Source organism: Chlorocebus sabaeus, chromosome 22, assembly GCF_047675955.1.
Source record: "Chlorocebus sabaeus isolate Y175 chromosome 22, mChlSab1.0.hap1, whole genome shotgun sequence".
NCBI lineage: Eukaryota > Metazoa > Chordata > Mammalia > Primates > Cercopithecidae > Chlorocebus > Chlorocebus sabaeus.
The window spans coordinates 45,509,266-45,537,008 of NC_132925.1; the positions used below are offsets into that span (position 1 = coordinate 45,509,266).

Genomic DNA, 27,743 nt, shown 5'->3' on the forward strand with positions numbered 1-27,743 from the left:
CCCCTGTTCAGTAAGATGTCTGCCTGCCTGCTTGTCATCCTTCCTTGTCAATCACAGTTTCAGGCAAGGAATGAGGTGGGAGGCTTACGCCACCCAACTGCTGGTAAAACATTTTCCCATGTAATTTATGGATTCAGGAGGAGCTGATGGAAGAACTGAACAGGGATGTGTGCCCTGCGCTGTGCCTTGCAGCAGGGAGAAGCGGAGGGTCACGGCACCTCCTGCATCCTCAGTGCTTCCTTCTCAGGGGCCTGAATGGAGCAGGTGGTGAGTCAGCAAAGGAGCAGCCGGCCTGGGCGACCATGTCATGCAGTGGGGACAGGGCACAGGGAGGCCTCTCGAGTCAGCAGCACTCTCAGTGGTAGGAATGGTGCCCCTCATCCAGCCCAGAGAACCTGGGCCCAGGCGGCACCAGTGTGGCTCCAAGAGGCAATAAACAGAGATGGGAACTGCCTACTCCCACCTGCCTCCCACCTCCCTGAAGGACCTGCAGGGGCCCAATGCCAGAGACAGAAAATGCCTCCCTTTCACCACACCAGGCCCCTCCAACTCTCCGCCCCACTCCCACAGGCAGGAATGGCCACCCTCCTGGCTAGGCAAGGCCACTGCTGCATCCCTTAGGTCCTAACAGCAGAACCCATTCCACCTTCCTCATGACCTTCTCGTCATCAACCTTCCAGCCTGACCCCTCCGGCCAGACCAGCCATTGTCTTTAAATTCCCATCACATCCTCTGTAGCAATGCTGGTAAAACGGAGCCAGGCCCACACTGGAAGCCTGGCCATCATAGAGAGACAGCTAGTGGAGAGGAAAGGAGAGGAGGAGGACTTGGACCCTGCCCACACAGGGAGGAACACATACCACATAGAGCTGAGCTATCGGCTGGCTCTCCAGGCCCCACTCTGCTTCTCAGGGTGGCAGCCCCAGAACCACGACAAAGACGCATGCTTGGCAGAACAGGGTAGGAATCATGGGGTCCCTGCAGTGCCAGATCCCTAATCTTTTCCAAAAATAACAGACACAGTTACCAATGACCTGTGCAGTATGGCTTTACCTCCTTTAATCCTCACGGGACCATGGGAAGGCTAGCTTATTACTGACCACTTTACACAGAAGAGGAAACAGAGGATTAAAAGAGACCCCTACTGGAGTCGTCTCAAGGGGTCACACCTACAAGGAACCCCTCTCTCCCGCCTCCTCAGTTTCTCCCCTCTACCTCTGTGGGATCATCTGATGAGAACAGAAACTTGCTCTAGGATCTGCCTCTATAAACCCAGCCTTGACCTCAAGCTAGCTCTCACTTCATTCCCCTCCTTCTCTTCATGGCAAAAAAAATTATACAAAGAATCATGCCCACAGTGTGTTCTTACCTCCCCTCCTCTTCTCCTGATGCAAACTGTTCTTGCCAAGGCCAGCGGTCACCTGAGCAATGCTACAGGCACCCAGACGCCCAAGGCTTACGGACAGGAAGAAAGAGAGGTTAACTTTTCCCGGCTCCCTCTGCCAGAAAGGCAGGGCTTGGATGTCCTGAGCAACCAGGGAAGTGGACAGTCGGAAAAAATTTTGAACCTAAATCAGGGATTTAAATTCCTTAAGGTAAGAGAAACACACACATACACACACACGTGCATGCACACATGCACACACGCACACACACAATCAGGGAGTCAAATTCCTTAAGGGTAAGGGACACACACACACACAGACACACAACTGAAAGCAAAAACCAGAGGGGAAAAATGATTACTTTAGCTACATCAAAGTTTAAATATTCTGTAGGACAAAACTTCTAAATAAAATTTAAAAGCAAGCAAAAGCCTAGGAGAAAATAGTTGGACCCAATACAAGAGACAAAGGATAAGTGCACAAAAAAGAATGAAGAACTCCTACAGAGAAAACCATGGAGAAACTGACACAGGATGGGAACAAGAGCTCAGCTGGAGAAACACAAAGGAAGCCTAGACAGCCACCTGAGAAGGTGTTAGGGAAATAAAAATGAAAGCCGATGGAAAGATACATTATGCTTGAAGAATGGAAGAATTTCAATGCAAATGACAATTTCACCCAAAGCAATTTACAGAATTGTACAATCACTACCAAAATACCAATGTCATTCTTCACAGAAATAGAAAAAAACAATTCTAAAATTTACATGTAACTACAATAGACCCCAAATAGCCAAAGCAATCCTGAGCAAAAAGAATAAAGCTGGAGGCATCATAGCAACTTCAAAATAAACTACAAAGCTATAGTAACCAAATCAGCATGGTACTGGCAGACACATAAGCCAATGGACAGAAGAGAGAACCTACATATAAATCCACACACTTACAGCCAACTCATTTTTGACAAATGCACAAGAAACATACTCTGGGGAAAGGACAGTCTCTTCAATAGATGGACTGGGAAAACTGGATATCCATATGTGGAAGAATGAAACTGGACCCCTATTTCTCACTATATTAAAAAATCACATCAAAATCGATTAAACGCTTATATGATTTAAAACCATGAAACTACTAGTAGAAAATATTGGGGAAATTTTGCAGGACATTGGTCTGGGCAAAGACTTTTTGTATAAGACCTCAAAAGCACAGGCAACCAAAGCAAAAATAGACAAATGGGATTACATCAAGCTAAAAAGTTTCTGCACAGCAAAGGAAACAATCAACAAAGCGAAAAAACAATGCACAGAATGGGAGAAAACATCTGAAACCACTCATCTGACGAGGGATTAATAACCAGAATATATAGTACTAGGAATTCAAACAATTCAATAGCAAAAAAGAAAAAAGAAAAAAAATTCCAATTAAAATATGGCCAAAAGATCTGAATAGACATTTCTCAAAAGAAGACAAAAATGGCTCACATATATGCAAAAAGTACTCAACATCATTAATCATGAAAGAAATGCAAGTCAAAACCACAATGAGATATCATCCCACCCCATTTTAAATGGCTTTTGCAAAAAAGACAGGGAACAATGGACACTGGCAAGGATGTGGAGAAAGTGTTCCTTGTACACTGTTAGTGGGAATGTAAACTAGTTCAGCCACTATGGAGAACAGTATGGAAGTTCCTTTAAAAACTAAAAGCAAGCCAGATGCGGTGGCTCACGCCTGTAATCCCAGCACTTTGGGAGGCCGAGGTGGGAGGATCACTTGAAGCCAGGAGTTTGAGACCAGTCTGGCCAACATGCTGAAATCCCATCTCTACTAAAATACAAACAATTAGCTGGGTGTGGTGACACACGTCTGTAGTTCCAGCTACCTTGGGAGGCTGAGGCATGAGAATCACTTGAACCCAGGAGGTGGAGGTTGTAGTGAGCTGAGATTGTGTCACTGCACTCCAGCCTGGGCAACAGAGTGAGACTCCATCTCTGAAAAAAAAAAAAAAAAACCACCTAACAACAGAATTACCATATGATCCAGCAATCCCACTAACGGGTACATATCCAAAAGAAAGGAAACCAGGATATTGAAGAGATATCTGTACCCCATGTTTCTTGCAGCACTATTCACAATAGCTAAGATATGGATCAACCTAAGTTTCCATACCAGATGAAAGGATAAAGAAGATGTGGTACATGTACACAATGGAGTACTATTCAGCCATAAAGAAGAATGAGATCCTGTCATTTGCAACAACAGGGATGGAACTGGAGGTCATTATATTCAGTGAAATAAGCCATGGACAGAAAGACAAACTTCACATGGCCTCACTCATATGTGGGAGCTGAAGGAGGGGATCTCCTTCAGGAGATAGAGAGTTCACTGCTTACCAAAGCCTGTCGGGGGACAGGGGGAAGAAGGGAGGGTGGTTAATGGCTAGAAATAGACGGTTTGATGGAAGAAATAAGAAATAGTGTTTGATGAATCAATAGGGTGACTATAGTTTACAATAATCTATTTTATATTTCAAAATAGCTATAATTCAAATGTTTCTGGAATAAAAGACCAATCTCTAAAACGATGGATGTCTACATTGCACTGATTTGATCTTTACAAGTTACATGAATGTGTTAAATTACCACAGACACCTCAAAAATACGTACATCTATTAGGTGTCAATAAAATGTTTTAAATATAAATAAATGAATGGTGTGAGGCACCTCGCCTCACTACCACTAAGGCAAGGGGTGGGCAGAAGGGCCTGGAACACAGCCACAGGGCTCTGGGTCTGCCCCTGCCAGAGGCAACTGGGCAGTGACCACTCCAGGCCACACATCCTCACTGGCCCCAGTCCTGGTGAGTCACTCACACACACGTGCCTGAGGAGGTTAACTCAAAAGTGCATGGCCACTATGCCTGGTGACAGCAAACACCAGAGTGGCAGGTGCTGGCGCAGCCCTGATCCGTGATTTGTGCAGGGAACACGCATGCAGCTGGACCTAGAGAGCCCCAGCCCTGGGTCGACCCTTACTGCGCCTGCACATGGTGCCAGAGGAGGGCCTGGCCAGGGTGACCCGGGAGCAGGGCCCAGCTGGTGTCAGCACCAGTCATTCCCGCCTGCTCTGTGCCCCTTGCAGGGTGGGGGATCTCACTGCTGTGGACACCGCCAAACGCCCCTCAGCTCCACCTGAACGTTGGAGTGTTTGCAAGGAGAACATGCTCCAATGTCCCTGTGTCACTGCCAGCTTGTGCGGATGAACAACCAAGCACAGGCTGGAGTGGGCTTGTGTGGGAAAGTAGGCTGTGGACCAGGAAACCTCTCATCCCAGAGCCCCAGGGAGAAGCCAAGATGCCAGTGGAGGCATTGCCTCCAAGGTCCCCACAGAAGACATCGGGCAATGTCTGCACATGGTTTTGGTTGTCCCGAAAGAGTGGGTAATACCGGACAGCCCACCACAACAAAGAACTGCCCCACCCCAAATGTCAGTAGTGTGGAGGCCAAGAAACCCTGCTATGGAGCAGTGGTCAGAGACCCTTGTGCCTTGAAAGGGGCTGGGCAGGGCAGGTAGTGGCCCACCTGGGGCCACAGGTCAGAGCCACGCCTGAGTCTGAAGCTGCCCACCCTCCCAGCTGCCAGCATGGGGTTGGGGAGTGTCCGTCCCCATCAGACTGAAGAGGAAACGGATACTCTACCACTCAGAAGCATCCCTGTGTCACCCTGTGAGGCTGGCCTTGGACCCAGGACTCTGGGCGCCCGGTCAGCACCCCAGTGTGAATACATCCTGCCCTGGGGCCTGGTCCCAGCAGCTTATACAGACCAGGGCTCGCCCAAAGGCAGGCAGGCAGGGCCACTGCTGACCACGCACCTGGCTGGTCACCATTCTGGAACTAATGGTTTCTGCCTGGCAGGGAGGCCGCCAGGGCCTCTGGGCTTCACCCCTCCCCACCTTCACGGGGACCTCGCCTAGTGGGAATGTTCTGGAGCCATAACCTAAGGTTGGAATCCCAGCTCCTCCCCTTTCTAGGTCTGTGACCTTGGAAAAATTAAACTTTCTGTACCTCTGTTGCCTAATCTGCGAAATGGGGTAATATTTCCTACTGTGTAGAACTATGAAGATTAAATGGAGTCATGCATTATCATCACACGGCACCTGGCCCATTTTCACCCTCAGCTCATACTCCTCAAAGCCCTAAGGTTTCAGATCAATGGTCAGAACCACCAGGAGGACCTGCTAAAGACAATTATGGGGACCCACCCGCAAGGTTTAGGATTTAGAAGGTCAGGGTGGGGCTGGGGAACCCGCATTTCTAGCAGATCTCAGGGAAGGCAGTGCTGCTGGTCCTGGGACCACAGTTTGAAAACCACTCGCGTAAAAGCCTTCTAAAAAAGGCTTTCTTAGAAGTGGGATTTGATCACTAGTTATATGCAAAAAAAAAAAAACTGGAACAAAGAGGAAAAAAACAAAAAAAAAAAGAAAAGGAAGGGAAGGAAGAGAAGGAAGGGAAGGAAAGGAAGCAAGGAAGGAATTTCAGAGACCTATCCCACCGGCTCTCCTGGATGGAGAGAGTGTGGGACTTTGAGAGAGACTCCCGGCTGGGCACCTCAGGAGGTTTTCTTCACCAGAGTTTTGCACCAAGCCCACCCAGAACAGTGGGCTGAGCCTGTGGCGGAGGCTGGCGGGAGGTCTGGTTGAGGCAGGGAGGGTTTCCCTGCGCGCGGACGCTGCAGGAGTCACGCGTGCGACATCCAACCAGGAGCAGTGCCCTGAGCACGCCAGGAAGGAGACGGGGCCGCTGAAAGCACACCGCGGCGGTGTGGGGAACGGCCTCAGCCACCTAAGGGTAGGACCGGCCCGCTCCCCCGCGACCCCCAGCGCCTGGGTCCTTTCCCGGCCTCCCCCGGGCGTGGCCCCACCCCGCCCCAGGCCGCCCCTCTGACTCCTTGGGTTTACCTCATCTCCCGCGCGCCTTTCCCTCCCCGCGTCCCCCGAACCCCGACCCCCCTGGCTCCTCCTCCCGCCCGGGCCCCCAGGGCCGGCGCCCGGCTCACCCGCCTCCCGCGCACCCCCTCCGGGGCGCCTTCTCCCGCGCGCCTCCCTGACCCCTCTTGGGCCCCAGCTGACCCCACCTTCCGCCCCAACCCCGCCCGGAACAGGGCCGCGCTTACCGCGTCCCATCCAGGCGGCGGCGGGAAAGAGGCGGGCCGCGGACGCAGGAAGCAGGAAGGCCGGGCGTCCCTGGCTCCGCCCCGGCCGGGCGGCAGGACCTTGGATGACCTGGTGCTCGGGGACTGCAGCAGACGCCCTAGCCCCGGTAGCGCAGAGCCCCGCTGGGGGCCCGGGGGACTGGAAGTGGGGGACCGAGGCTCGCGAGCCCGGGCCCTCCTCGCAGCTGGGGCCCCACCGGCCGCCCCCGTGGGAACGCTACGGGAGAGGCGCCCGTGAGGCTGCAGGTTTTGTTATGGAGCTGTCAAGGTAGAAAGGGTACAGAGAATGGCAACCCACCCGACAGCCAGCTTCCCTTGGGACCCGCCTTTTGCTTTAAAACAACAGCTGAGAGGTGATAGTGTGCTAACAACCCTCACTCTCAGCACCTCCTCCGCCTCGGCGTCCACTCTAGCGGCTCTTGAGGAGCCCTTCAGCCCGCCACGGCACCGTAGGAGCCCCTCTCTGGGCTTGCTGAGGCCGGAGCTGCCTCCCTCTGCTTGCGGAGAGGTGTGGAGGAAGAGGCGCAGGCGGGAACCGGGGTTTCGCGCGGCCCTCGCGGGCCAGCGCGAGTTCAGGCGGGCGCGGGTTCGGCGGGCTCCGCACACGGAGCGGCCGGCCGGCGCCGAAATGCTGAGGGCAGTGAGGGGCTTTGCACCCCGGCCAGCAGCTCCGGAGGTTGCGCCGGCTCCCCCAGCAGTGCCGGCCCCTTGGCGCTGCACTCAAATTCTCGCCGGGTTTAGCTACCTCCCCGCGGGGCAGGGATCGGGACCTGCAGCCGGCCATGCCCGAAACCCGCCCCCCCGCCCCGCACAGTGGGCTCCACCGCTGCCGAGCCGCCCCCGGGGGCGCCGCACGGTCCGGTCTACTGCTCAGGAGTTGAGGAGTGCGGGTGGACAGCTAGGTACTGATGGGCAGCTCCACCTGCAGCCCCGGTGTGGGATCCACTGGGTGAAGCCGGCTGGGCTTCTGACTCTGGTGGGGACTTGAAGAACTTTCAAATCTAGCTGGAGGATTGTATGTGCACCAATTAGCACTCTGTATCTAGTTAATCTGGTGGGGACATGGAGAACTTTTATGTCTACCTAGAGGATCCTAAATACACCAATCAGCACTCTGTGTCTAGCTCAGAGTTTGTAAATACACCAATCAGTACTCTGTGTCTAGCTCAAGGTTTGTAAATACACCAATCAGTACTCTGTATCTAGCTAACTGTGTCTAGCTAACCTAGTGAGGACTTGGAAAACTTCTGTCTTGCCCTCTGTGTCTAGCTCAAGGATTGTAAACGCACCAATCAGCACTCTGTCAAAACGGACCAATCAGCTCTCTGTAAAATGGACCAATCTACAGGATGTGGGTGGGGTCAGATAAGGGAATAAAAGCAGGCTGCCCCAGCCCGCGGCAACCTACTCAGGTTCCCTTCCGCACCGTGGAAGCTTGGTTCTTTTGCTCTTTGCAATAAATTTTGCTGCTGCTTACTCTTTGAGTCCATGCTGCCTTTATCAGTTGTAACACTCACTGTGAAGGTCTGCAGCTTCACTCCTGAAGCCAGCGAGACCACGAACCCACCGGAAAGAAGGAACAAACTCTGGACACACCATCTTTAAGAACTGTAACACTCACTTCGAGGGTCCGCAGCGTCATTCTTGAAGTCAGGGAGAACAAGAACCCACCAATTCTGGACGCACAACAACAAAAAAAAGTCTGTGCTTCATCCCACACGTGCCTTTCATTTTCCTTTTTTCCAGAGTAATTTTAAAGCATCCCAGTAGATAAAGTCTCCTTTAAATACTCGAGTATGTTTAACAATAAGGCCTATTTTTTAAACATTCCCATAGTATCACCACCACACCTAACAAAATTGGCAATTCCCAGTCCAGGCCTGAGGGAGGCTTGATGGTTCACAAGACTTGGTAAACCAAAAAATAATTCTAAGGCACCCCCCACCCCCAACCACCAAATCATCCGAATGGACTTCCTCCTCAGCCAGGGCTTTTAACCTGAAAGACTGGTTCAGGCCATAAGGGGAAGTAGAGGCCGAACATGCCTCATTATCCTTCTCCTGCATTAACATCAACACAGACTTTACGTCTGATAAGAAACATTTTACAGTCTCCTTTCTGAAGCCTGCTACCATATCCAGATGCTTCATCTGCATGATAAAACATTGGTTTCTACAACCTCTTAACCAAGACATTCTTTAATTCCAGGTCTTTGGACAAACTCAACCAATTGTCAACCAGAAAATGTTTAAATTGACCTATAGCCTAGAACCACCCTCCCTCTCTTTGAGTTTTCCTGCCTTTCTGGATCAAACAAATTTATTTCTTAAATGAACTTAACTTGAAGTCTTATGCCTCCTTAAAATGTATTAAACCAAGCTGCACCCTGATCTCCTTGAGCACATGTTCTCAGGACCTCCTGAGGGCTGTGTCACTGGCTATGGTCAGTCATATTTGGCTCACAATAAATCTCTTCAAATATTTTACAGAGTTTGACTCTTCATCAACAATAATTTGGCACCCAATGTGGGGCCTCAGAGAAGACTCAGGACCCCAAAGGAGTTGCCTGAACTCAGAGCTAAGATACCAGTGGGGCCCACTGAAGTTTCCCAGACTTCTAGCTTCTCCCCTACTGGAACTGGTAAGTCCTCCTGAGCCCCAGATCTCTCTTTGGTTGACAGTCCTTGGTTTAGTGTGAGCTGGTTTTTCTCCTAGGAAGTTGTTGTTTAAGGATTCTAATTCTAGTTCAGAGATGCATTCTAAAGGGTTTTCTTTATTGCTTTTTCTCCCAAAATTAATCTTGATTGGCTTGTCTGCGCATTTGTGTGACGAATTGAACTGTTGTTTTCATAGGTAAATGAGAGACTGAGTTTTCTAAGCTTGGAAGAGAAAAGGCATTTTCTCCTCCCAGTCAAAAGGCGCTCCTGGGTGACTGGGGGCCTTGTGGGAGTGTCTGGGGGATTGACATCCTGTGACATGCAGCAGCCCTATGGGGAAATCCCCAACAAAAATTAATTTTAAAAATAGTTTGTCCAGGAATGCATATAAGGACTGATCACCTGTCATTTTGAGCCCTCTCAAAGGTAATACACCTCTGGATAGAGAAGCTGAGACATGTAAAAGGGTGGAAACGACTCAGTGGTGACACATGGTGGGGTCCTACCCACAAGCAGCACACATTGATCCACCACACAAAAACCTTAGGCCACAGCTCAGTTCCTACTTTTAAGGAAAAAAAAAAAAAAAAAAGTGGGAAACAAGTAATCTAAGAATGAGGAGAAAACAAGGAGAATGACCCCATTTTGGGCACTCTGTTGGTTTTATGGTGTCTCTACTTGCCAGAGATTATGTAAAATGGAAATAAAATGATCCTTGTGCACATTTATGTTAAGGAAAAGAGCCCTAAGGTTGACCTGTACACCATAGAGTTCTTAAGTTCTCTTCTCTATATTTTCTGCCTGCTTTAAATCTGCTTTTACGTTTCTACTGAGATAAAAACCACTGTTTGGATCTGACTTTTTTTCTTTTTTCTTTTTTTTTTGCAAGCTGGTGAATTTGTATTTATCTCATGGCTAGAGTTCTGAAGTAAAAGCTATAGGATGTGTGTGTGTGTGTGTGTGTGTGTGTGTATTTAAAAGGATTTTATAATAGACTTCTATAATTTTGTTTAATTGGCAGATTAAATCCATTTTAATTTCCCTCTAGCACACCAGACTGTCTCTTGGTACTTTGAGATGCAAATTTTGCTATCTGTTTTTCACCTAAGAGTTCTTTCCTTTAATATGTAAATGTAGGAGGACTATTTAGCTGACAACTGCGTAGGGTGATGAAATGGGCTATCATGAATTTAAAAGTCTCAGGAAAGCTGGTGCCTTGGCTCACGCCTGTAATCCCAGCACTTTGGGAGGCCAAGGCAGGCGGATCACAAGGTCAGGAGATGGAGATCATCCTGGCTAACACAGTGAAACCCCATCTCTACTAAAAATACAAAAAATTAGCCGGGCAAGGTGGTGGGCACCAGTGGTCCCAGCTACTTGGGAGGCTGAGCCAGGAGAATGGCGTGAAACCAGGAGGCGGAGCTTGCAGTGAGCTGAGATTATGCCACTGCACTCCAGCCTGGGCGACAGAGTCAGACTCTGTCTCAAAAAAAAAATTAAAAAAAAAAATTAAAAAAAAAAAAGTCTAAGGAAAAAAGAGGTCTTACAAATGTATAAGATGTACTTCTATTGCCATGCCTAATATGCTATGTTTATGTGTTGTGTACACAATGTTTCACTACTAAAAATATGTAAAAGAGCTCTAATTAGTTTAAGTAAAAACAAAAGCACTTAAACACTTTATCAAAAAATACTAATCAAATGCTTTTAAGTTAATGTGACAAGTAAAATATTTAATAAATAAGCTGTCTTTAAAATCATTCGTAAAAAAATCAGAAATGTTCTAAGAATTGTTAGTATTTTTGTTTGCATTTATTGATCAAGTGGCTTCATGCTTATTCCTTCAGAATAGTATAAGATTAGCCATAGGGTTATAAAACTGTAAAACCCAGCCCAAGACAGAATGATCTTTGCTTGTATGATTTTTGATAAATAAGGCATGGAATATTGTTAGTTTAATGAAAACAGCTAAATCTTGAGTTATTGGTAAAAATACTCTTATATTTAATCATAAGTTCATTATTGAAGTAAACACCTGAAATTCACAGCTATAAAAATAGTTAACAGGGAAATAAATAATGACTGTCACAGTTTTTGTTAGTAATCCAGGTAAACAAATAAATTAATCAGGTAATGGTAATGGAATAAGTGTTTCTAAATAAACTTGTCATATAATTTAGGACCTCAGGTTATTAATAAATATTAAGTATCTGGGTAATTTCCAATTTAAAAATTACAGGAAAACTTTTTTTTAAACAGTAGATATCTTTTTCTAATTTAGCTTATTTAAAGGTTATGTATAAAACAAGGTAAAAGGAACTAGGAAATAAGAGATGTAGAGAAAGATAAGACATAAAGAGGTAATTTTTGGTAAAGAAGGCAAAAAGGAAAGTGATCTTATGTAAGAAAGAATCTTGTGTAGTGAATTTGTGTCCTAAAATAAAATGACTAAGTTGTTCAAGGAACAGAGATATTTAGGACAGAACAGAAAATTTAAGCATGTTGTGAATGGTTTATATAAGTTGTAAGAAGGTTAGTAAAAAGGGATTTGTTTAAAAAAATTGTATAATTCAGTTGGCTATGATTAAGAATAAATTATAGTAGTCCTTCTAGAGATGGGTCTTTGATATTTAAAAAATAAATGAATACAAAACTAAATAATTGGCTAAAACAATATTTTATTACAAATATTGACTTCTTTTTAATGTAATGTTTTTACTTTATAAACTCTATAATGTGTCTCTTTGACATTCTGCAGATTGGTATCTCACAAGTTTAGCTCTTTCTCTTTTGAAAAGACCTTGGATAATAGATCTCTCCTTCACGTTTTGTTGGTTCCTGTAACTTCATAATAGTTATAATTAACAAAATTATCTGAAGGGAGATAACTTTTTTTGAAAACAGGCCAATAAAATTAGATCTTGTGGACCTTTTAATTCTGCATGCCTGTTATATCTTTATCTTTATATGTGTCATGTGGAAGTGATATTTCACCACCAAACTACATGAAAGAGCTCTAACCTAGTAACTTTAAAAATGTAAGTGCTTATCAGATTGGTAGATGCTAGCTCAGATGACTGTTAATTCACATGATCTTGGTAATCTTTGGTAAAATTAATTTGGCAAATTTAATCTCAACTCTCTCTAGTAATTTAAAATCTTAAAGTCATGTTAAAACCTCAGTTTTTATCACTGGCAAATTTGAGTTACTAAAAGTTAAAATAGGAGTATAAAATACATTTTTGGTGAAGTTTGTAAAACACAAGGATGTTGATTTTGCTGAAAAAGGAAAGTAGGTTTTTCTTCTCTAATTAAAAAAAACTACTTAAGAGTTGCTTTAGAATGAAGAAAAATATATATACAGATAAAGCTAAATAGAACAATTAAGCCAGAGCAACAAAAGTTAACTCAGACCTGTGGGTACCAAAAAGATAGTCAATGTGGGGGAAGGGCAAAACTCTTTAAAACCAGAGAGTATAATATAAAGAAATTGTTTTATTTTGTAGATTTGTATCATCAGCTTCTTAAAAAAAACTTTACTGTAGTGGATTGTAAAAATAACCACTTTAAGGAAAAAATCCTTAATTTTAAGTGCTACAGAAATTAAGAGCTTGTTTGGGTTGCTGCAGCACCCCACAGCTCACTATTGAACAATCACTAATGAATATATATGATCCAAATGCACAAGAGGTCATTTCTGAGGGAAGAATTAGTCTAGTGGACCAGATAAATGCCACCATAATGTCTGTTTACCCTGAGAAGGGGACTGCCCAACTCTGTATAAAATACCAAGTGAAACAAGCACCTCAGATGAAGCAGTTAATATGCTTCATATGCAAGCCATATAACTGGATTTAGAATAACTGGTATATCCTCCCACCAAATATGCCTATTACCCAAGTCATGGTAAATTTAGAGGTTGAGGGGGTCCCTTTTACATGGATGCCCCTCCCACAGAATCCTAACGACCGCTTGAGAAGCCTTATCAAATTTGCCATCCCTCATGAGTTCTGCAGATGCGACTTGCCGCTAGGAACCCAAACCTTTTTTCACCAGAAAAGGTAAAATGGTCTGGGGGTAGAAAAAGGTTCCTGGGACCAGGACAGGTTAAACGTACAGGTTAATAAACGTATAGATTAATAAAATAATGAAATGTAAAATGTTTAAACAAACTTTATGTAAGGTAATTGTAACACCTTTTACCTAAACGTCTTATGAAAATGGGTACTGCATTTGACTGGGGGATGTTTCCCCTTTCTAGTACTATAAAACTAAGGGCATGTAAATCTGCTCTTTTGAGAAATTGGACACACTAAATGGGAACTGGTAAGGTTGCCTAAACCCACATGCTATAGGGTAGAAGCTGGAATACTAGTCAGGACAAATTCTCCACTTCATATCCTCTGTGGAACATTTACTGGGGCTGATGGCAAAAGACTGAGTACTTCCCAATGGCAATGACTGTACTAGAGAATTTCCAGTTGAGGGCCATTTACTGCCTTAATCTGGAATGTTAATTGAAGCTATCCCTATGTTAATAGAAACAATGTGATGCCCAAAAGAGTTCCATAATAAAATAAAAATGGTTTACATAGAATCTTGCTACCTGGAAATATAAGGAGGAGATACTGATAAACAGGGAGCCCTTTCCTAGGACTAATTCTAACTCTGGGGGGAGTTGTTGGATTCCACAGTGCCTGATAGACAGCTCTCATGAGCTGCTTGGCTTGTGAATGGTATTTCCAAGGTAAACAGACGTCTCATTTGAAAGATGCTGCTCTAGTTAAAGAAGGTCAAGAAAATCTTTTTTTTTTTTTTTTATTTGAGTGAAGTATGTTTTTTAAACAAATGTACCTTTCTCTCTGGGTTCTCCAAAATCCGGATTGTGGTTTTATGACAATATAGTTATTTGTGTAAGTTCAATAAAAAGTCTTTTAAAACAGAACAATTGGAGACACTGGTTAATTTACCAAGAATTTAACTAAAATAGTATATTTTTAGGTAAAGTTCCAGCAAAGCCAACTTAAAAGGAGGCTATATGGCTAATCAATTTTTGCTAGATTTTATGCAAATAATCAGGACAAGTATAATAAGCCTAGAATTTACTTTACACAGAAATTGGTCTTACTATAATTTCTCTTTAGTAGAAAAGATAGGAGCTAAAAAATGGTTTTAAAGGAAAAATGTAACACTTGGTAGTAGATTTTGACCCTAACTTTTGTTTTTTAAAGTGTAGATTAAATCATGAATTATTTCTTGGCTACAATAATCCCATAGACAGTACCAGGTTATAATTTTTCTTTATATTTTTAGTTGGTGCCCTAATTGAATTGGCTCCTTTTTCTGTTCTGACACACACATTACTCTTATAATTGTCAAACTATAAATGTTATTTCTCTCTTCTTGTTTTACTTCCAAGGAAACCAAAATCATGGTATTCTGAAGACCAGAGATGAATCCCTCGTTTAGCATCCCACTGGGCCCAGACCTGTTTCACTGCAAATGCTCTGCTGCTAAAATTAGAAAAGCACCCTCCCTCTAGGCCTAGTGGCTATTGAGGAAGAGTTGGGCATGTGAGATTGTAAGGGCCAATTTTGAGGGATAAAATTAGGTCAAGGTCAAACCCTCCAAATCAGTAACGGGTACAAAGATGCCCTCTTCCGGCCCTTATGCCCTGCTTGTCATGGAGTGAAGGGCCATGTCCACTGGGAGCCTCTGCATGGTACTCCAGCTGCCTAGGACCTGAGAGCTCCAATGGCTCCAATCCCCCTTCTAGGATGTGTGCCCAGATCAGCACACGCCCACAAAAGCAGGTTGGGGCATTGCTGTCTCTTCTCACAGGGCCCCATGGAACTCCAAGGAGTCCAAGAAGTCTACATTTGAACTTGGCCTCACAGATCTCTATACATTTGTCAAGGCCAGAAGATAGACTCCATTTTACAGTTGTCTGGTTTTATTTATAATGTAGACCAAAAAGTATCTGAGACAGGTCTCAATCAGAAGCTTATTTTGCCAAGGTTAAAGACATGCTCATGACACAGCCTCAGGAGGTCCTGAGAATGTGTGCCTAAGGTGGTCTGGCTACAGCTTGGTTTTAGATATTTTAGGGAAACAAAAGACAACACATGTAAGATTTACATTGGTCAGGTCCAGAAAGGAGGGACAACTTGAAGTAGTCAGGAGGGGTTGGGGTGGAGGGAGAGGCTTCCAGATCACAGGTGAATTCAAAGATGTCCTGACTGGCAATTGGTTGAAAAAGTTTGTCTGAAGACCTGGAATCAACAGAAGGGAATGTGTAGGTTAAGAAGATAGGGGTTATGGAGGCCAAGGTTTTTATTATGCAGATGAAGCCTCCAGGTAGCAGGCTTCAGAGAGAATAGATTGTAAATGTTTCTTATCAGACTTAAAAAGGTGTCAGACTCTTAGTTAATTTTCTCCTGGATCAGGAAAAAGACCTGGAAAGGGAAGGGGATTCTCTACAGAATGTAGATTTTCCCCACAAGAGACAGCTTTGCAGGGCCACTTCAAAATATGTCAAAGAAATACATTTGGGGGTAAAATACTTTGATTTATTTTACAGCCTGCTCTCTGTCATGTTGGTATCTTATTGCTACAAAGAGTCTGCTCTGTCAGTCTGAAGGTCTCTGTGTTGATGTTAATGCTGGTCAGCTGTGCCTGAATCCAAACAGAGGGGTGTATAATGAGGCACATCCAACTCTCCTCCTTCCCATCATGGCCTGAGCTACTTTTTCAGGTTAATTTCAGGTCCTTGGTCAAGAGGAGGGCTCCATTTGTGACCCGTGAAAGAGATCTGAGTTACTGGCAGCAAATTTTGCCAGTCCACAGTAACTTCAGTTCTTGCCTCTTTGCAAGAAAGAATTCAACTGAGGGGCATAGAGCAGAAAAAGAGACTGAGGCAAGTTCCAGAGCAGGAATGGAAGTTTACTTAAAAAGTCTTAAAACAGGAATGAAAAGAAGGTGTGCTTGGAAGAGACCCAAGCAAGCACATGAAGGTTAAAGGGAGAAGGTCATGTTTAACCATGATCCTAGGACTTTTATAAGCTCGCTGCTTTGCCATGATTCCTCCCTGAGGGTGGGTTTTCCTCATGCCCAGTGCTTTCCTTACCCTTTAGAATTGAGCATGCGTGGTGTGTTTAGGGAGTTATACGCAGGCCCATCTGAGGCTTTCTTCCTTTTTCCAGTGGAGTGTGCCCCCAGAAGATCATACTTCACCATGTTTTGCCTCTTAACATGCATGCCCAGGAAGTTGCTTCTCCCTGGGGCCTGCATTCAATTAACATTTTGCTGTTAACAGGTGTGGGCCATCAGGAAATAGCCGCTCCATGGCGCTGTGGAATTATCATTCTTAGAGAGGCAATTCAATAACTGCCGAACCATCACCCAACATTTTCAGTGGATTAAGGGGGAGCCCTAGCCTGCCCTGCTCATGCCTAACTACCTGTAACACATTCAATTAGTTGGGGGACTTAAAATTTTATTTTTGGCTTACAATAATCATTAAATATTTAGATATATGGTTTGTGGACCCTCACTTGTACTTTTGCCCTGGGCTCTATAAATTTTGAGGTGGGCCTCTCTGGTTTTCATAGAGTCATGGGTGCAAGACACTATTTTGTTCTTAACTCTAATGCATGAAAAATAAACTGGCAAAGTATAATGACAAACAGCAACCAACAACTGGCCTCAGTCATGGAGAAAACACAGGGAAAATGGGAGCATTCTAGAAAAGGAGGCAACCAAGCATTGCAGCCAAGCTCCAAAGGGCAGTCACCACACCAGGGCACAGGATTCATTTCTTGGGACCTTGGTAAGTGGCAGGCAGTGTGTACCAGTTCCTGTAGACTAGTTCATGCCCCTCTGTCTCCCCCTTTCATAGAGGCACTTGCAAGTGCTAGTTTAGGAATCCAGAGGCCTGGCTGGAGTCTAGGCAGTGAGTAGCTTGGCAAAGAGCTGCTATGGTGGAACTGCAGTTTTCAGTGGAAACTAAAGATAGGATAGACATAAAATATATTGGTAAATAATAAAGTCTCATACAATGTTAGGAGCTATTAGGATCGAATTGGGTCCCTGCGAATTCATATGTTGAATCACTAGCCCCCAGTGTGACTCTATGTGGAGATAGGGCTTATCAGGGGATAGTAAAGATTCAGTGAGGTTATTAGGTGGGGCTCTAATCCAATAGGACTGGAGTCCTTAGAAAAGATGGGAAAGAGGCAGGGGAGAGCTCCCTCTCCACAAGTACACCAGCAAGAAGGTTGCCATCTGCAAGACAGGGAGAGAGGCCTCATCAGACACAATCCTGCTGGCACCTTAACCTCAGACTTCCAGCCTCCAGAGCTGTGAGAAAATAAGTGTATTGTTTAAACCCCTGGGCCATGGTGTTTTGTAATGAGCTGCCATAACAGAGGATTACTATTTTCAAAGCAAGCTGACCTTGAGAAGGCATTAAGGCTCAGTTTTCTCATCTGTAAAATTGAGACAGTATCAGCACCTCCCTCATAGGCTTGAGGATTACATGAGGTGATCCATGTAGAGCCCTCAGCATGGTGCCTCACATGTAATGAGCTCAAGAGTGTTTCCTGCTGTTATGTTTATTGTTGTTACTAAAACCCTGATGGGACAAATCTCTAAGGAAGGAATGATTCCGGGCTCCCAGATCGACCACGGGGGAGGTCTGAGGAACAGGGAGGGCTTGACTATAAGCTTGACATGGGCATCCAGGCAGGCCTGGCCCTGCCCACACATTTCCTCATGTCTGTTCCAGTTTCTCACTGTCACTCTGCCACCACAGTGTCTACCTGGTGTTCCCATTCAGTCTCTATCGTCCCCAAATGGATTCTAGGTTGGTGGCAGCAGCCTCAGCCCAGGGCTGGCCTCCATTTTCCCCTCCACTGCTGGCAGGTGCCCTCTGGGAACAGGCTCTAGTGGTGGGCTGGCCAAGCCATGCCTTCTGCTGATAGCTGCTCCAGGAGTGATGGACATGACCTGGCCTTTTTTTTTTTTTTTTTTTTGTAGAGACAAGGTTTTGCCATGTTGCTCCAACTCCTGAGCTCAAAGCAGTCCACCCGCCTCGGCCCACTGTGCCTGGCCAAATTTTATGTTAAGTATGTTTTCTCACAATATTTTCTAAGTCCATGCTTGGAGCCTTTTGTGACCATGTAGCAGTGCAGAAGGCACACTGGCAGCCCAGGACAGCCCTGATTAGCCCTCAGCTACTTTGCAATTGAATCCCAGGTTCTGAGCTTCCTGTGAATAAAATCTGAATTCAAGCTGGTGCTCCAGAGCCTCACAGCAACTGGAACTTTCCCAACATCTACCTGGTGAAGCATGAATTATCTTATTTTAAAATTTCTGTTCTTTATTTCTCATTTATATTGAAGTAATATCATTTAGATAATGTGTTGGTAATATGATCTGTGAATTTCATTAGAGGATTTAAAGAGGGTAGAATGAGACCAGGTGTGGTGGCTCATGTCCATAATCGCAGCATTTTGGGTGGCCACGGTGGGTGGATCACTTGAGGTCAGGAGTTTGAGAACAGCCTGGCCAACATGGTGAACCCCATCTCTACTAAAATTACAAAAATTAGCCAGGCACAGTGGCGCACACGTGTAGTCCCACCTACTCGGGAGGCTAAGGCAGGAGAATCGCTTGAACCTGGGAGAGGGAGGGTGCAGTGTGCTGAGATTGCACCACCGCAGTCCAATCTGAGTGACAGAGACTGTCTAAATAAATAAAGAGGGTAGAATGAAGATATTGGGGTAGTTAAGGTTGGGAATCATTGTTTTAACTCTTCCTCTACTGTTTGCTGTTTTGGTTGTTCCAAAACTTTATAACTGCATTATAACTGATACCCAGAGTCTGTCACTGCAGCCATCAACACAGCCCTGAGCTCTCAGTAGCTTATGACACCAAGGATTAATTTCTTGGTTCTACACATGTCCACTGTGTGTTGGCAGAGGGAGAAGCAGCCTTTGTGGAGGATGCCCAATGGATGTGCAGTCCAGCCAGATGTGGCGGGCTTTGCTCTGCAGTCTGCTCCTGTTTGTGTCTTTGGAGCTACAGAAATCAGCTTCTCTTTGAGCTTGCCCAAAAGGGGCCATTCCCACAAAGAACAGGGAACAAAGAGGAACTGCTGATTTTGGAGGGGAGAAAAGGAAGGGAGTTTCCATCACACAGTCCCATATTCTCCCCAAAGACAGGTCTCGACTGCCACGGAGGGTCCTACTCCCCCTCCCTCCCTCCAGCACCGGCCTTGCTGGGTCCCACCTCCTCTCTTTTCTACCTCCCTTAGGATTCTCCTTCCCTTTATTACCTAGAGCAAGTCTGTGGCCAGCCTTTGATTCTGAATGTCCCACCGTCCCAGCTTCACCACATCAGAATGTTCTAGGTAAATGCAAAGCTCTCCGTGGAGACTTCTGGTGAATTCCACTTCCTCCTCACCCTATCCCAGTTGGATGAAGTCAGATCAGCAGAGCACTACAGCCCTGGATCCAGCGTGCTGCCCCCCCATGCACACACTCCCTGCCCTGGTGAGCTGCTGGTAGTGGCGGGGGTTTAATGTGCATTCAGTCACACTGGGGAAGGTCATAAGAAACAGCTGTGTGCAACTTGCCACCCTAGGTTGAAGTCCCATAAGACAGCAGTCATAAAACTTTTTCTTTTTTCTTTTTTTTTTTTTTTTTTGAGACAGAGTCTCGCTCTGTTGCCCAGGTTGGAGTGCAGTGGCGCAATCTCAGCTCACTGCAAGCTCCACCTCCTGGGTTCACGCCATTCTCCTGCCTCAGCCTCCCAAGCAGCTGGGATTACAGGTGCCCACCACACACCCGGCTAATTTTTTGTATTTTTAGTAGAGACGGAGTTTCACCATGTTAGCCAGGATGGTCTCGATCTCCTGACCTCATGATCTGCCCGCCGCGGCCTCTCAAAGTGTTGGGATTACAGGTGTGAGCCACCGTGCCCTGCCTATAAAATATTTTTAAGGAGGATTCATGAGATGGATTACTATCTCTATGAGGAGCAGTTATCCTCCAGAACACTAATTTGTTTCTGGCATCTGGACACCATGAATTAGGTCACCAGTCAGGTGTCCTTGCACTCCTGGCAGCCAGAAAGCTCTGAGCTGAATTGTGGCCCAGCTTTAGAAGGGTATGCAGTTTTGCAGCCTGCAGTCTGGATACGGACCACACTCTGGGTTTGACTCACCACCACTTTGCTCTCAGCCCCCATTCGCTCATGCATATTTTTATTTATTATACTTCTAAACCACCTTAAATGCTTCTGTTAACATGGCGAGACATAAAGGTACTCAAAGGCCACAAAAGTTTATAAAAGCTTATCTCCCACCGAATAGCCTGGCGGTGAGTCGCCTTGGGGAAGATGAGCCTCCATGATGTTGGGCTCGGCTTCTTCCATCGCGGGCAGCTGCCCACTGGCCCCCCCCCCGCCCCTGGGCCCAGGCACTCCCCACATTCGCAGGGTTGGGCAATGCCCATCGCCGAATCACTGGGTCTGCTTCCAGCCAGCCCGGGGAGGGAAAGGAGGGCAATAGCATGACCCCCCTTACGGGGTGCATGTCAGAAACTGCACAGATCATTTGCACCTGGATCCTGTTGACAAGAACTTGGTTCCTTGACCAACACCTAGTGCCAAGAATGCAGGAAAATCCAGCCTTTCTTCTGGGCAGCTGTGTGCCCAGGTAAAATACAGAGGTTATGACTTAAGAAAGAAGGGGACAAAGGCAGGAAATTGGGGGATAATGAAATCTTATGTCCTTACCTTACACTTTCAGGAGAATTATAGAAAGGGGAAGAAAGCTAGAAAGGGGAAGAAAGAATTATGGGAAGGGGAAGAAAGCTGGAAAGCTGGGTCCAGTCTTGCCCATTTGCACCAGAGGTCTCTAGCATGACTGCAGTGGGCACCCTGGCTAAAACTGTGTCTGAAGAGTGGGGAGAGGTGCTTCCTGGCTCTGTTTGAGTTGGATGGGCCTGTGCTCGAGGCTTTGCCTGCTCTTCTGTCCCGAAGGATGTTTACAGGGAAGCCAGGGCTGACCCTATGGAGACACCAGGCAGGCTTCCACCTCTTGTTGGGAGGAGTGTGAGAGACCTGACTGGGATGAGAGACAGCTGCATGTGCTTGGACGCTGCCGTGGATACCCCAGCCCTGGGACTGTTTGAGGCAGAACAAAGGGAACCCAGGAAGGGGTTGACATGGACTCATCTGTTCTGGTGTAAGCGGTGCATGCTAGGGCAAGTCCCACCGCTAGAGACAGGGCAACAGCTTCTCTCCGTAGCAGCTGCCATCTCCAGCACCAAGCATCGTGGTAGAAGACCAATTCTGAGCTAGCAACAGAGCCCAGAAGGCTTTAAGTGGAAGTGAAGGCACATTCTTCCCTGCCTGTAGACAGCAAGATGTGAGGCTGGACGTGCCAGAAGCACTCTGGGGTCTGAGCCGGCCCTGCCGCAGGAGGCAGGTGGGAAGAGGGAAGGGGACACTCCCAGTGGGTCTGGCTTGGTCCTGGGCTTCAGGCTCTGAGGAACTGCATGGAGTGGGAGTTGGTGGGTTTCTCCTGGACTTCTAGGAAGGCCTTGTGAGCAGCTCAACCTGTCCCCAGCAAGGCCTGCTTCACAGTGGGTGGGGTGGCCATGGGAGAGTAGAGCCTCTCCCATGGTGGGTGTGGGTGCCCAGGAGCACAGCCACCTCTGCCAGGCCACCCCCAGCCAAGGCCTATTCTGGGAGACTCGGCACCTGGGAGGGGTGGGTTTCTGCAGGCAGAGGGGGCTTCAACGTCCTCCTAATTTGGGAAGTAAGGGGAACACAATTTCACAGTAGCTATGTAACCTTGGGCTGTTAAATGTCTCTTTGCCTCCATTTCCTCATTTATAAATGATGATAAAAATACCTCCTGCCTCCCTGGGATCATGAGCAGCAAGAGAAACATGCATGGAGGATTTGGAGCCCTGCCTGGCATCGAGCTGGTGCTCAAGGGACAGAAGTGTAGCCAGTATGGAGCTCGGCACTGCCTGTTACTATCGCTGCCAGCAGCCTTCGAACGGCGGGGTCTGGACGGGCCTTTAGGGAAGCACACACTTCCTAGAAGAGCAGGAATCGTAAAGGAAAGCAGGGCGGGGAATCCCTGAGGAGACGGGGAACTCACAGGCCTCTGAAGGGCAGCATGCTGCATGGAGAGGCCTGAAGTTGTTCCCAGACATGCAGAGGCTGGGCCTAGAGCTCTCAGCGTGGCCTGGGCCTGTGGGGAGGGACAGAGGGGCCTGCAGTGGGCCTGTGGGACCCAGAGGGACAGAGCCAGGTGGGTGGGGAGATGACATGCCAAGAAGAGAGCTCCATGTGGGGAAACTGAGGTGACAGCAGGTAGGTCAGGTTGCAGTGTTTGGTGCCTACAGGATGAGGGTGCAGAGAGGAGGGCCGCAAGCTCCCACAGGGAGAGGGCACGGGAAAGAGCTCTAGGGCAGGTCCCTGGGCCAAGGAGAAGCCATAAAGGTACACAGGAGACACTGTGTTGGATGGAAGACGAGCTCTGCCTGGCATTCCCAGCTGGGCCCGGCACTCTACTGCAGGCCCTTGGGCTGGCTACCAGCTGAGAGCAGGCCACGCTGACAGAGCAGGGGCAAGGGCCCGGCCCCCATCTGCTGAGGGAGTTTGAGCTGCCTCCCAGTCCAGGGCTCACCCAGCTCAATCCCCATCTTCCCACCAGTTTCCTAGGGGTTACCCTCAAACCTCCTGCACCCTGACTCTGTTACAGCTTCTGCTCTTTGGGGCTGAGATGGCCCACACCCATTTCCTCCTGTCTCTCTCCCCAGGTGTCTGGCTCTCCCAGGCCAAGCAGCACCGTCATGCCCAGGTGACCGCAAATTCCAGGCCCACCCAGGAATACCCACGGGTGAAGCAGAGAGACGCGGAGGTGTGGATGGTCTCTCTTCAGAAGCTTTATTCTCCCTGGGAGGGGCACACCTCACCCAGCCAAGGGCTGCTGCTGACTGGACAGAGGGCGTCCGAGATGCAGACATGGGGTGCAGGCAGGAGGGCTTCCACTAGCCCCCCAGGTGGGAGGTGCTGTGCACCCAGGCTCAAGAGGGAGGGGGCCCCAGCCGCCAGGGAGGGGCAGGGACTTTCTTCTCACAAAGACCTTTCTTCAGTATTCGAAGGTCACCGTCTTGACCCGCAGGTACTCGTTCAGAGCCGCCTCTCCTGTAAGACACCACAAAGGTCACAGCAGCTGCCACCACAGGCAGGAACCACTGCTGGGGGCTGCAAGTGTCTTATTCCTCAGCAACCGCGTGAGGGCAGCTCTGGCTCACCCCACTTCCAGATGTGAAGTTGAGGCCCAGCGAGGTCATGAATCTTACCCAGGTTATCCCTGACAGTGGATAGTGGGCCAGGACTCCCAGAATACAAAGCCAATCTGAGGCAGCCATTTAAGAATCTTCCCTTGCTCCCACCGCCTTGTCTGGACAGCGGGAAGCCCCTTCAGGCGGAAGGGGGTGGAGGACTTGGTGTTACTGCCCGGACTCACTGGCCCATCTCTTCTCCTATGGCTGCCCCCAGCTATGTCTCTATCAAGCTGTGGCTGGGAAAAGGAGATGCCTCGCAGGGCCCTGAGGCCCCAGACCTCGGCAGTGCTATGTGGCTGGTGCGTCTCAGCCCCATGACAAGTGTGAAGCCTGGGGCTGTCTGACAGCTCCCCAGCAGCTCTGGCTGGCCCCAGGAGTGGCACTGCCCCAAATGCCACTGCCCTGTCCCTCTGAGGTCCTGGGCCTGCCCAGGCGGGCTCTTGGAAGGCTTGGCTTGTGGGCCTGTCCCAGGAGAGTGCTGGTCCTCTCAGCAGGACACGGGGACCAGGGTTGAGAGGGAGCTGGGGGAACTCGGGGAGGATTCATAAGGGGCTCAGATCACATCCTGGGGACTTGGCAGCCATAGCCTTCCCTGGGTGGGCTTGGGCCTCATGGATTCCCATGGTGGACACCAGGAAGGTGGCCTGGGAGAAGGCAGGAAGAGGAGGCAGTCAGGGACACAGGAAGCAGGAGTGTCCAGCCTATACATGCATGTGAGTCCAGCTCTGTGGGTACACATGGGCCCCTCTCACAGGCACCCCTGGGGGCTTCTGCAGGGCTTGAAAGATGGGGGCAGGGGGAGGACAGAAAACTGGAAACAGTGACCACCCTTTGACCCCCAGCCTCAGTATGTCCTTCCCTGTGGTCTCTAGGCTGGAACAGGAGCCTGGAGAGACAGGTGGGAACTCTTGAGACAGCATACGGCTCCCCCGGACCTTGCCAGCCACCCCTGCCAAGCTTGCCCATAAGACCTGTCTAGTCCCCACTGCTGAGAGAGCAGGATGAGGCCCAAGGCTTGGAGCAGCCCAGGGAGAGAGGGCTGGAGCAGAACTCCATGCCACCCAGCGGATGGAGCACTGGGCCTGCGCTGTGTGTTGGGGGACCCCGCCTGCTGCCGCCTCAACGACTTCATCTCTACTGGGAGACTCGCAACACCCATGGTGTTCACCTGGGCGGTACATTCAGTCTCATGGCTCCTCTTTACACTAAGGACGCAACCTGAGCCCCTGACCATGGCCCACGGGCCTTCTATCTGGCCCCTACCTGCCTCTCAGGCCTCCTCTCCTCCCTCCGGCTCCCCCTTGGCCCACTCCCACCACTCTGACCTCTCTGCAACTCCACGACCAAAACTGGTTCCCTCAAAGACCTGCTGAACCCTCAGCTAGAAACACGGGCCCCTGGGTCTTCACAGCCAACTCCTCCCTGCCATGCAGGTCCGGGTAGCACAGGCGCCACCACAGCAGAGAGGCCCCCACTGCCTCCTGGCCGGAGCGTCTCCCCCAGGCCACTCTTCTTGCCTTCTTCCCAGCACCACAGCCCTCTGCAAGCATCTTGCTCATGGACTTGTCACATGTTCCCTCCCAGTAAGAAGTGAGCCCTGACAGCCATCATGTTCAAGGCTACATCCCTGCATCTGGGATAGGACCTGGCACTAAGTGGTTCTGAACGGATGTTTGCTGAATGAATAAATGAAAGCAACCCCACAGGCAGGAGTAGGTTACCTAGATCTTTGCCAAATCCAGACTGTTTGAATCCTCCGAAGGGAGCGGCCACATCGGTCTTGTTGTACGTGTTGACAAACACAGTGCCTGCCTGGAGCTTGTCACTGACATATAGGGCCTTGTTGATGTCCCTGGTGAAGACACCAGAAGCCAGGCCAAATTCCGTGGCATTGGCCCGAGACAGCACGGTGTCCACGTCCCTGGAGGGAAAGTCCAGGAAGAACTCCCTGAGGGAGGTGCAGACGAGAGCCTGGCCTGCTCTACACCCCAGCTGCATAAGACCTTCCGAGGAGAAAATGTTCCGGGCTGCGGCACCGGGGCAGGATGGGGTTGGGCTGGGCTGCGAGTGAGGAGGAAGGGCAGGGGCCCATACGCAGGCAGCCACCACAGGGGTTCCTGGATCATGGGGTGAGCCTTTTATTCCACAGACTGGGAGCAGGGGCCCAGAGAGGGACCGCTGGGTCCTCACATGCAGAAGGACCCACATGTGCCCTTGGCAGGTTGGGCATTCACCAGACATCAGTGATCTGGAGACTTACTACAACCATATTTATTGGCTAGGTGGCAGTGAAGTCTCTTACTCTAATGCCATTGACATATGACGATAATTTCTGGGTTTTTTTGATAGTTGTATAGTAAAATGTGAGGATGAGGCACGATTTTGCAGTTTGCCCCAAGGTGCTACGGAGACCAGGGGTAAGCCTGAGAAGTGACAGCATGGGCCTCCGTGGCCTCACTGTGAGTGGAGTACAGTTTCCCCTTCGAGCCCAGGCTGGCCTGGGTGACTTGCTTGATCACTAGGCTGTGGTGGAAGGGATGCTCTGGGATTCTAGAGAGCCAGATTAGAAAGAGCCTTTTGGCTTTCACCTGGCCTCTGAGGGGAAACCAGGTGCCTTAGCAACCCTGAGGCTGCCATGCGGAGGAAGCCTCCTGGGAGACCCCCGGCAGCGTGAGGATAGCCACTCTGTCGCCCCAGCTGAGGCCAGATACTGCATGGAGCAGAGATGGGTTTGCCTCATTGAACCTAGACCATGAGTAAAATAAATCTCTAATTATTCCAAGCCACTCAGTGTGGGGGGTTTAGTGCACGGTAACAGACCTTAGAACAGAACCCAGTGGGCTGCGAGAAACATGCTGGAGCACGTGGCAAGGGACAAGGACAGGGAAGGGAACTGTCTTTGCTCAGAGGGGGACTCAAAGCCCCAGGTCTCTTCTCAGGGGTGTGGAGACTCAGCAGGCGGCCCAGGCGGGATGTCGATGGCTTGCACCCTACCTGAGTTCTCCTCCTCACCGCCCACAGGCTACCTCCCAAAGCCCACACGAAGACCCCAGTAACACATGGGAGAGAGTCAGGGCCCTTGAGACATCAGCAGGATTCCCTACCCATCAGCAAACCGAGAGATGATCATGACAGGCCCGAAGGACTCCTCCTTGGCTATGAACATGTGGTCTTCCACATCTGTGAAAACAGTTGGCTCAAAGAAGAACCCTGCAAGAGAGATGGAGACCCACTGTACATGGGAGACACAGTGCCCGATGGTCCAGCCTCCCCGTCAACAGGGCCTGGGCAGCCACCTGCGGATGACCTGACATGGGTCGTGGCACCCATGTGATGGGTGTCGCCATGCTGCAGGTGGCTCTCCCACCTGGCATGTTCTTTGATGTGGGTCTCACCATGCTTCTAAAGGAGTGCTGTTGAGGGAAATGGGGCCGCAGGTTGGCAGGTGACAGAGCTGAGACCTGATCCCAAGTCCAATCTTAGTGCCAGAACCCATGGCCAAAGCAAAGACTTGAGCTTTTCTGGTGACAGCTAATCTACAAGCTCCTAGATTGTTTGGCAGGTGAAACCTCCCAGGCAGCTCTGCCACTGACCCTGGTGGCTACAACTCATGGAGTAGGAGCAGGTGAGAGGGGAGGAGCTCTGGACACTGGACCTCCTGGGACTCCCTCCCTCTGCCCTTCTGGGGTCCCTATCAAGGCCCAACTTCATGCTCTCCAGTCAAGAAGGGACCACCTAATCCCAACCCTGGATGCAACCCCTACAGGCCCTGGTTGCCAGGGCAGACGCACGTCTGACAACTGAAATGCTTTCTCTCTCTTTTCTCTAGAGACAGAGCCCTGAGACCTGCTGCACTGAGGTCAATCCTGCCTGACCTCACTGAAATTCAATCCTGCCTGACTTAGGAATAATCAAGAGACCGGGAATTTTCTCACTCTAGTTTTTAGAGAAATAGAAAATTTCAAAAAACGTTACAAAGTTATTTAACTAATAAAATATTCAATATTTTTCATACATTTATAAATGACATTTTAACACTGATTACAATTGTGAAAATGTGACTCATGTACACACACAGTGGTTTATGTGGCCTGTGTTTACTCCACAGTCTTGCAGCA

The 27,743-nt window shown here is 48.5% G+C and overlaps 2 protein-coding genes and 1 long non-coding RNA gene across 8 annotated transcripts in view; 1 reads left to right on the top strand and 2 right to left on the bottom strand.

Moving 5' to 3' along the window:
- The window catches only part of SLC41A3 (solute carrier family 41 member 3), an 80,411-nt gene extending 73,756 nt beyond the window's left edge, over positions 1–6,655 (bottom strand). For 2 of the 3 annotated variants that reach the window (XM_007985526.3, XM_007985523.3), the window contains exon 1: positions 6,558–6,655. The gene's annotated coding sequence lies outside the window, so the exon portion shown is untranslated. Of the gene's footprint in view, positions 1–6,440; positions 6,523–6,557 lie in introns of those variants that run through there. The other variant, XM_007985524.3, reaches the window with a different exon arrangement.
- On the top strand, positions 6,136–27,639 carry LOC103228128 (uncharacterized). Of its 4 annotated transcripts, XR_012090551.1 has the most exons (5): positions 6,136–6,232; positions 9,086–9,237; positions 23,095–24,338; positions 24,498–24,800; positions 27,455–27,639. It is a non-coding gene; the product is annotated as an uncharacterized lncRNA (long non-coding RNA). The 4 variants fall into 4 exon arrangements; XR_005242025.2 differs by lacking the exon at positions 24,498–24,800 and having other exon boundaries at positions 23,095–23,195; XR_012090549.1 differs by lacking the exon at positions 27,455–27,639 and having other exon boundaries at positions 24,498–25,340.
- The window catches only part of ALDH1L1 (aldehyde dehydrogenase 1 family member L1), an 84,855-nt gene continuing 80,314 nt past the window's right edge, over positions 23,203–27,743 (bottom strand). The window contains exons 21-23 of the mRNA XM_007985522.3: positions 26,730–26,835; positions 25,347–25,546; positions 23,203–23,482 (exon numbers count right to left, since the gene is read on the bottom strand). Of these exons, the coding sequence (XP_007983713.2) occupies positions 23,427–23,482; positions 25,347–25,546; positions 26,730–26,835 (362 nt within the window). The 3' untranslated portion in view covers positions 23,203–23,426. The remainder of the gene's footprint in view (positions 23,483–25,346; positions 25,547–26,729; positions 26,836–27,743) is intronic.